We start from the raw sequence: 10174 nt of genomic DNA on the forward strand, positions 1-10174 counted from the left end.
ACTCGTTTTAGATTGGTATCTCCAATCTTTAGGTTAAGGTCTAAATTTGCGTGATTTAGCCTTTTTCTAGAGCCAATTATCATATATTCAGTTTTTACCACATTAATACTGAGGCGATTTGCATCAAGCCAATTTAGAATATTAATATATCGGAATTGGCCTATTAGTTCCGCCAATTTACTTATATAACTGATACCACGAAAAAAAAACTGTTTTGTAAGAAGAAAACTTAGTTTAGATAGGTCTGGTCAACCATTTTGGTATTTTTTTTTCTTATTTCCCCATAAGGACCAAACGTGCTTGTTAAATAACACGAATATAATTGACTACGTAAACCCAACGCCCAAGTCCAACTAGAAACATGAACAATCATGCACGGTTCATATTTTCCATATAACGAAAAAAACCTCTTATTCGTGGATCTAATAACAGTCATTTTTCTACAAAATCAATACAAAGAAAATTTAAGATTTTAAGGAAAGATATACCTGTTATTTAATGCTTTTTTTAACTGTATTGATTGCAGTAACGATGAAACAATTCTAAAAGTTAACGAAGGGCAAAATAATAGAGGTTCTGTCTTCGTATTTTAATTTGATCCGTTGATTCATTCTTTTCAGAGCGACTGTTTTTGGGAAACAATGTTTTTGTTCGTCCTTCGTATCGAAGATGACCAAAGACATCTAGTTTGTTGATATATTGCTACGGAGGTGGCTGAAACAAACAATAGGTCCGCAATGAGTACATATCAGAAGCACGATCGTGATCAGCGGACTGATAATGCGCGGTAAATCTTCACGGGAGTAAATAGTGGAAACGATAATAACACGCCCACGCTAAGGTTGTGTGTCTTTTTCCTTTTGAAGATAACAGATTTTGCTCAGGTTTTTAAACAAAATACATAAGGTACTATTATTCCCCGTCCCCGCTGCCGATCATTTGCATAACACAAAGTGCAGAATATTCTCGAACAACTTGACTGCTAAAAATGTTCAATAAACAAATTCAGCTTTACTCGTAGGAACGCCTATACTGGAAGAAGTATGGTGGACATCAAATGACATCAGATGATCATGAACACGAAAGGAGACGGAAATCACGGTCAGACCTCTCATAGTGAGTAGTTGAACGTTATTTATCAGTTCTTGTGTTGAACGTCGTGATCCTCAAGATGAGCTCTAGCAATACAGATCTGGCTGCGAACGCTTCAAGCCAGATGGTCCAGGTGCTGTCTGAGTTTTCTTGCCCAGGTAAACCAATACACATTTGGGTTTTAAGCGACAAGGCCGAGCTCAAGATTGCCGTCGCGATAACGCTCATTATTTGCCCCGTTGCCATTCTTCTAAACATCTTAGTAATCACAGCATTAAAACTGAGAAGCGAGTTAAAAGAACACAAATCCAACAACAGTCATTCGAACATCAAATCGAATGGGCGTTGTCTTCATGCCGTTGGCAATCTGTTCAGATGTGTTTATTCTTACCAAGCAGTTTATGACACTGTTTGTTGGAGCTATTATATACTATGGCGACGCTGCAAAGGTTTTCTGATCGAGTTCCAGTTCAGCTTTTGGATATAATTTTCAAGCTCAGACACAATCTCATTGTTATCATTGTTAGTGTTGTTTACATTTGCTTGTTCCGCGGTTTGACGATCTCCTTCATGTCCTTGTCCAGCTTTAAATCTGTCCACAGCGTTGCGCGATCCAAACACTCGCACATCAATTTCGTCGGCTTCAGCAACGTTTGTAGTTCTACAAGTTAATTCAATAAACGCTACGCGAAACTGTCTCATTCTGACCGAGTAGATAAGTGGATTTAGGAAAGAGTTCAATATTGCCACCCACACGGCTGTTAGGCAACATGCATAAAGTATTGCTAAAGATATGTTACCACGATAGATTATTACTCTAACAACGCCAATAGGTATATAACAAAGGAATAGAACTAAAATGATGATAGCTGTCAGTTGAAAGATCTTTTTGTTTTTAAGAAATTTCTGCCTTGCCTCTTCTGTAACTTGCTGAATTGAAATGTGCTTTTCGTGTCGGCGAACCTCACGGTAGACTGTGATTTGGCAAAAAACGATCATGGCAAAAGAGAGTCCAATAAAGGTGTTATTGATGATAAAAAATACAGCCTTGTCAAAGAAAAGAGGAATGTGCAAAACAAGGGAAAATATCCACGCCAGAGCAGAAGCAATTAGTAAACGAGCTTCGGTTACAATTCCGGTATTGTACGCGAAAGTGTGCTTCATGGCTAGATATCTGTCCCCGCCTATTAAAGCCAGGTGGAGAAGGGAAGTATCACACAGAACACTCGTAAAAAACTGCGAGATATTTTGCAATGCACACGATCCCGTCGTTGTCTCGTCGAGAACGATGGTTATGAGTGACGCTGCAAACAGGGGTTGAACAATCACACCCACTAACAAATCGGTGGTGGCCAAACACTCAAGTAGTATGTTGGGCTTGTTGGCTCTCAGTCGGGACTTCGTTTTTACAGCTATTATCACCATCGCGTTCAAGGCAGCGGTAACAGGAAATGTGACGATGTTGATCATTGCGAGGGCGATAAGAAAGACTTTCGCTTCAGTGGCTGAAGGAGGAATTGTGCCTCCTATCAAAGCGACGAATCCGCAATCTGGGGTTATCGTCCCGTGGTTTGACTGGCTTGCGTTCATCGCTTCTCCTTCTCAGTTGGTTTCTCGATAAACCGGTTGAATTCAGTGAACCTTTTCTCTTTCCTGTCTTGTCTCTTGTTCCGCAATAAATCTTGTTTATCTGGTATTTTTCCGGTATTGTGTTTATGTTTCGCTTTCTGTATTCGCTCTTTAGTTGTATTTCACCGTTTTTAGATGATAATTTTGCTTAACACTTTTTTTTTTGGGCCAGGAAGTAAGGCAACTGTGTTTCGATAGATGCAATCCCTCTTTAATTCCAGTAAGAAAGAAATAAGAGGGATAACTAGACATAGCTTTCGCCTTTCAACCATATTTACATTTAACGGATCAAAAATAAGGGCTGCTTCAATGTGCACGAGCTACTTTAATTCTGACGTCATCTAAAGGCTAATCAGAACTAACTGTAGTTAACTGCGTTGGTGTGACCGCAACGACGGACTTCATGTAACTTGAGACTAACCAGAGGTAAACTGTAGTTACGGCGTAGATGTGACCACGGCCAATGTCTCACTGAAATGTTTTGCACGGTTACTGACTAGCACTGAAATTGAATAGTTCCCAACGTATTTTCTCTCAGTGGTAAAAATACGAACGCCTGGAGGGATAGACACAGATGATGGCTCTTCACAGACTCTTTTATATTACTCGTGCTGGTCTAACCCCATTGTTTCTGTCCACACTGTATCACGTACACAGAAATCAATTTAAAGCTCGCATAATTTTTCCCTTGCTTTGTTTCTTGTTTTATGCAGCAAACTTTAGAGAAACCATTTCGCCATTCGATTATTAGATATGGGGGGCATTAGATATACATTTATTTTCTTTTTTGAAGATAACAGATTTTGCCCAGGTTTTTAAACAAGATACAAAAGGTACTATTTTTTCTCTGTTCCCGCTTCCGATCATTTGCATAACACAAAGTGCAGAATATTCTCGAACAACTTGTCTGCTAAACATGTTCAATAAACAAGTTCAGCTTCACTTGTAGCAACGCCTCTGCTGGAAGAAGAATGGTCGACAAACTAGTGATTTTAGACGATCATGAACACCAAAGAGGACGATGTACACGGCCAGACCTCTCGCAGTGAGAACTTAAACATTACTTATCAGTTCTTTTAGAAGGTGGGTGAGCTCTAGCTATACAGATTTAGCTGCGAACGGTTCAAGCCAGGTGGTCCAGGTGCTGTCTTAGTTTTTTTTCCCAGTTTAACCAACTGTACATATTTAGGTTTAGAAAACGTAATCGCCATATTCTCTTTTAAAAGAGAAACTGTTCTAATGGGCACCGTCTCCATGCCGTTGGCAATCTGTTCAGATGTGTTTATTATTCTCAAGCGATTTATGACTCCGGATATTTTTTGCAGAACAGCTTTCGTAAATGATCTGACACTGTATATCGGAGGTTGCTCGTCTACGTATCATCTAGCTGTGATTGCTTGGGAGAGGTACGTGGCAATAACCAAATCGGCAGAATACAAAGACATCGTTACCAGAGGCCGTGTCAAGAAGTATGCTGGAATTGCGCGGCTTGTAACTGTGTTCATAGAGATTCCACCACGTATAATGAAACTCGCTGGTGTCCAATACAAATACTTCGTGTTCGTCAATATAGTTTCCTCTTTCCCTGGGGTTGTCTCTGTTTCCTCGACCGAAGCGGTTAATAAGTTCACCAACGTATCAAAAGGACTCTCGGTTTATTGCTGTCTCATTTAGGGTTGTATCCGGTTTACAGCTGTGAGTCTTTCGAAACCTGTATCAATATTACAACGATAATTATATATAACAATTTGCTAAAGTCGAAGGATTACATATTTACTGTACATACCCGATGGCTCTTATTTAGGTCTTCTTCTTCGGGAGGAAACCGAAGGTGATCTCAATTGCTGTTCGCACTAATTGCAATTGATTATCGATTGTAACGTAATTCTCTCGTTAATTAGTGATTGTAAAGTAATCGTCACAAATGAACATTTCGTTTCCAACGAAACAGTCTCCATAATGTTAGTCGGCTATTTCTGCCTACTGGTTTACCTTTGTGTGCGCAGACGGAACATTAACTCGATAAGCGAAGTCCGTTCTCTCACCAAAGCCAAGCTTACAACCAAAGTCGCCAAAACGACCGCCATACTGACACTGCCGCGTTAATTTCGTTTACCCCATCATCAGTCTACGTCTTCTTCGGAGAGGCATACCCTGCACTTCATAAAAGTTCGTATTTCCGTTGGTCGATGATGATGGCTCACATCAACTCTGTTATCAACCCTGTTCTTTATTGTTACAGGGACCGCCGCTACAGAGACTCGATGCTAGAGATGTTAAAAATCAGGAAGACTACCGCTGGCGTAAAGAAAACTTTCAAACGAATTGAATCTGTTCAGTCAGTGGAAGATTTCCCGGTGAACAATCGCATACCAAGACCACGAATTCGAAGCTGTGACTCGATTGCAAACCTTAGACACTGATATGTTACCTACATCGCGTGAAACAATTAGAGTGATCTGTATCGATATACATCAACCTACGATCATAAAAACCAAACCGGGAATCACAGTTAAAAGTGGTCTGATAAGAAATGGTACCCAAAGTCTTCACGATGAATCCCGTGATGAGCCCCATGCTTCTGAGATACAGGCATCACTTCAGTCTCAGTCCTCAAGCCTTCCACCTGAAGATTCCCGCGGAAACCGTTACCGTGAAATAGCAAGATCAAAGTCCTTGGATGAACGTGGGTTATTTGAGATCTGCAGCCAGTATCAATGTCGGCAAGAAGCGATACGAAGACCAAAGACATTCCCCTTAACGACAAGAAACAACGAAATGCCAGAACGTGAACTGACTGGTTTTACAAGAAAAACAGAAATCAAAGTTAAAAGCGGTGTGACAAGAAATGGAAGGCGATGTCATCTTCAAGACAGAAACGATCAACTTCAAGCCTCAAGATTCCACTCATCACTTCAACCTAAAGGACCTTTAAGTTTTCGGCACCATTACCGTGGAATGTTGAGATCAAACTCCTTGGATGAACGAGCGTCATTTGGGGAGATCGGCATCCAGCACAAATCTAGGCAGGAATTGATACGAAGACCGAAGAGAGTGCGATCAAATTTTAATAGCGGTCACCTTGAAGACACTAAAGACATAAGCCATCAGCCTAAAATTCTAAGTTTCCAATCATCACTTCATCCTCAGTCGCCAAGCCTTCAACGTAAAAGCTCCCGGCACAACTATCGCGAAATGGTAAGATCAAAGTCGGTGGATGAATGTGCTTTATTTCAGATGACCAGCAGCCAGCACAAATGTCAGCAGGAAGTTGAAAAGAAGAAAATAAGAAGAACGAAGGCATCGCGACGAATGTCAATAAAACAGATAATGGCAGACGTGAACTGAAAGGCTTTACAACAAAGTTGTAAGGATTGCTAGCTAGGCTAGATATAAACTTTCTGTGAGGAGTAAGTCAATAAATTTATCTTTAATTTTAATTGAGATTATTTAGAGAACGGTTTTCTGTTGACTTCCGTTTCGTGTTTGCTTTAAACAGTTATACAAACAAAACTAAAACCAATAGTGTTTAATTGCTTCACGCTCATTTTCCCGCGCTTGACGGCGCTTGCACGTTTTTACTGAGAGTTCTGATTTTGGTCCATTGTGCTATTTTTGTGATTGAGAGGATGATGATGATGATGATAAAATTGCACTGTCCTTCTCGGAGAGTTTGACTGACACTCAGCGTTTTCCGTTGAGATGAAAATCTCCCGACATTACTCTGCCAGAACTGAATATTCCATGCATTGTATTAGGTGTCGACTCAGAAAGCACAATTATAAATAATAAACCTTATTCCCACAGTGTATATACTATTATCATGTAAGTCCAGATCTGACGGCCAAACCCCTAGCCTGCAACTTGTTGTGAACCAACCCAGATGTTATGAAAAAATAGAACGCAACATTGCTAGCAAACATGAAAAACTAGCTTATCATTTTGCCAAATGGGCTAATCTCCTTTTTATTCTGAGACGATTGATCCACTTTTTTTTTACTTTTTTGCCGTAACTTCTGTAACCCGTGTAATAAAGACCACCCTGTGCTGTATAATGGTAATTGTAATGTATACCGTATTTTGTAGTTCAAAAAAATTGGTGTTTTCCTTTGTGTTATATTCATTGTCATATATTACAATACACCAAAAACAAAGAAAACGGCCAATTTGTATTAAAATTGAACCACAACATAAATATAAAACTATGTTAGGAATTTTAAAAGACCTACGTAACGGAAAACGCATCTTGAAAAAATTGACAGTTCATTTAAAGTTTGTCGTTCGTAATCCATCTTTATCTTTGTCAGTCGAAACCATCCTTGGTTATTTTCGAGTTTTTTTTACACTCCGTTGGTGTTTTTCTACCTTAGAAACTATTATTTTAAGGTTTCCTTTAATTTGAAAGTAATGAGAAAAATAATTTAAATAGTGGTTTATTGTATTCAATGTAGTATGTATTTGTTGAAAGGCCAATAAAAGTTATTTAAAAGCATAGGAACGCTAATGGTTTAATTTTTTTTTAACATAGAATATAAATTTAGATGAAATTGATTTACAAGGGCGTGTTCGATTCGTAGCCAATCATATTGCAAGTTTGGCTAACCACTGGATTATGCTAATTCTTCTAGTAGCGGCCAGAAATTAAAGCTACCGTGTTAGGTATCCTTGTTTAAGCCATAATAATATTAAATTTAAGTTGGAAACAATGGTATGTGACGTAACAGACAAGTTCGTTTATTTAGGAATAAGTGCAATAAGCGAAATTCTCTTTTGTGGAACGTTAGAATTAATATTTAGGTCCAAGAACAAATAAAATCACCAAAAAGTGAACGAGAAGGCATTTTCGAGAGTCTTAAAAAACATCCCCATGAAGCATATCCTCGTTTCCGCGAAATGCAGCCCTAACGGGCCGATAACTCAAAGCTGGCGATGTAACACCCATGATAGCATTAATAAATATTCGAACTACAGCTGTTTAGTCCGTTTTAAGAGAAAACGAACCCACCCAGGCAAAAAAAAAAAAAAACAGCCTACGTTTGGTTTTGGCCTATAAATCACATTAAGCACTTAATACCTGGTCCCAAGGGGAAGAGTGAGTTTTGTCTCTGAGCGGCCAGTCATTAAGTGTTTTGTTTAATAACTGAAAAAAAAACAAACAACGTACGAGAGTACGACAGTTCAAGATGTTCATTGCTTATGCTACGAGTCGACACAAGATTCACTGGAACATCAAGACCGCAAGCTGTGCTCAAGGCATTGGAGATTTCACTCTGTTTACTCTCAGACAATCGTCTTGAGTATGCCTTGGTAATCAACTCAGATTTATGCCCAGATACTCTCATTATATGCCACGCTTCAAAGTTCGAGTTTCAGTCGAACAATGTTTCAGCCGTAGCACAGAATTTCGCAATTTCGTTAATACATTTGACTCAAAGTAAAAATGGAGATTCTTTCCTCCGCATTCAGTTTCATTGACAGCGGAAATTTATTATTGTCTGTTTTACGGATTGTCTCACTTCTTTTATCTTCCAACAGTAAAGAACTGGGTTTAAAGATGAGTTAAGAAAAACCAAGGTCGCAGCGAAAGCTTCAACTACAAAAAGAGAAGCAGTATTCCCACGAATCGTCTTAACTGTGGTCACAACAGCATACGGTAGATTACAAGCTACTAAAGTGATATGAACCCACAGGGCACTCAAAACCGTTTTCTTGTACTTTTCGACGTTAAGGCTTGCGGTGGCCCGTCGTCCTTGGTTGAAATGATCTTCAACTCGCGACTTTTGCCGGCGAAGTATGAGGTAAATTTTGAAGTAACAAAAGGTGGCGATTAGTATAGCAGTAACGATCACAATAAAACATCCTATTAAGAAAATACGCGGGTCCCATAGGTACAGTAAAGCATTTGCGAAGCTTATAAGCCATATGAAGGCAATGACGAGACGTATTCTTTTAAGAGTTACAAGCTCTCTATAACGCATCCTTAACGTCAACGCTAGAAGCCGATCGGCACTGATTGCAGTTAACGTGAAGACGGACACCCCACAAAGCCCTGCGGCGGTGATGTACGCCGAACGCTCACTGACAAAACACAGTTTCCAGTATTTGTTGACGACAGACACAACATGGATAATGAAAAGTGGCTGCGAAATCACTCCAACTCCGAGATCAGTAGTCGCAAGACATCTAAATAAGAGTTTAGATGGCGGATGAAGCGATGAATCACGGTGGCTGAGGGCGATTAAGATTAAAATATTTCCAAGAGTTGCAGTAAAGGATAAGACGACATTCGGAGACGCAGCCACATACGAGCTAATTGCGTGTTCAGAATCTTGGATCAGGTCTACGGAAGCAGAACAAATCGATCCCTTTGGTAGGCCTTGAGCGAGATTCATTCTCAACTCTAAATTTGACCATTTGTTTCCCAAATATTTATCACCATCTACAGGAGAGCTTGTGTTACGAACTAATTTGTTCAGTCGATCTGTCGGTATAAATTGAAGTCGCCTGTTTCGACAATTTGAAATTTTCTATGTAAATTAAATAAACCGTCTCCAGCAGGTCATAATTCATGGGCACACAAGCCTTTTTCAACTATTATATTAAACAAACACAAGTGACAACTCGAGTAAGCAATAAAAATGCCGACCAAATAAAGATACATTAAAGTGATTCCAGCATTATCCGATTTGACAGAGGATGTCTTTATACGGAAAATGTTTAGGAAACTTTTACGTTGGAATGCAATTACATTTCAAGAAAATCAACAAAGGAACTTGTATAAGAGATCTACGGATACAAAAAAATTATCCTTGATTGCGACAAAGCCTTCAGCTGAATACATTTGTCTGCTAGCTTTTGAAGTCATCTAATATACGAAGACAAAAACCTGGGGAGGCCCTGCAGTTGTATACCGATTATCGCAGGTGTAAAAATATTATTTTTATTTACTTCTAATATTTTTAATACCTATGAGGTTGTTTGACTTGAATTTCATCCGCTAAAGGAAACCTTCCTTTAGCGAGACCGGCAAAGACGTATCTATCTTTCCGGTTGAAATTACCAGCGAAGCAGGTGAAACTGAGCATAAAAAACCGCGAGTTTTGTGTGCGTGCGTGCGTGCGTGCGTGCGTGCGTGCGTGCGTGCGTGGAAGGACCTTTTGCGAGTGGAAAGTAAGGGCGGATTTTCTACAAGCACGAACTGAAGAAATTTTCGGCTACATTTTCAAACCAGTCATTGTAGACAAACGTCTTTAAGAACAAAACCGCGATGTTTGGCAGCTCGCGCCCAATGCAAATTTGCCTTGTTTGTTTAATTGGAAAAAGTTTATCAAGGTAAGAAACATGAAAACTGAAGGATTTTGTTAAGTTTCATTTTTAGGCGATGACAATCGCCTTATGCTGTCGGTCGAGGATTCATGTGAGAATTACTCCATTATCAAACCGAAAAGAACTG

At 39.5% G+C, this 10174-nt stretch overlaps 1 protein-coding gene across 1 annotated transcript; it reads right to left on the bottom strand.

The window, feature by feature from the left end:
• Positions 1 to 1515: 1515 nt before the first annotated feature.
• Positions 1516 to 2682, bottom strand: LOC144646403 (histamine H2 receptor-like). Its single transcript, XM_078505979.1, has one exon. The coding sequence runs from the start codon at positions 2680 to 2682 to the stop codon at positions 1516 to 1518; it is 1167 nt and encodes a 388-aa protein (XP_078362105.1).
• Between the last annotated feature and the right edge of the window lie 7492 nt (positions 2683 to 10174).

Source organism: Oculina patagonica, chromosome 1 (assembly GCF_052425735.1).
Source record: "Oculina patagonica isolate OP01 chromosome 1, crgOcupat, whole genome shotgun sequence".
In the NCBI taxonomy this organism is placed as follows: domain Eukaryota; kingdom Metazoa; phylum Cnidaria; class Anthozoa; order Scleractinia; family Oculinidae; genus Oculina; species Oculina patagonica.

Coding starts and splice junctions, on each gene's coding strand:
- LOC144646403 (XM_078505979.1), bottom strand. CDS start 2,682: ATGAACGCAAGCCAGTCAAACCACGGGACGATAACCCCAGATTGCGGA.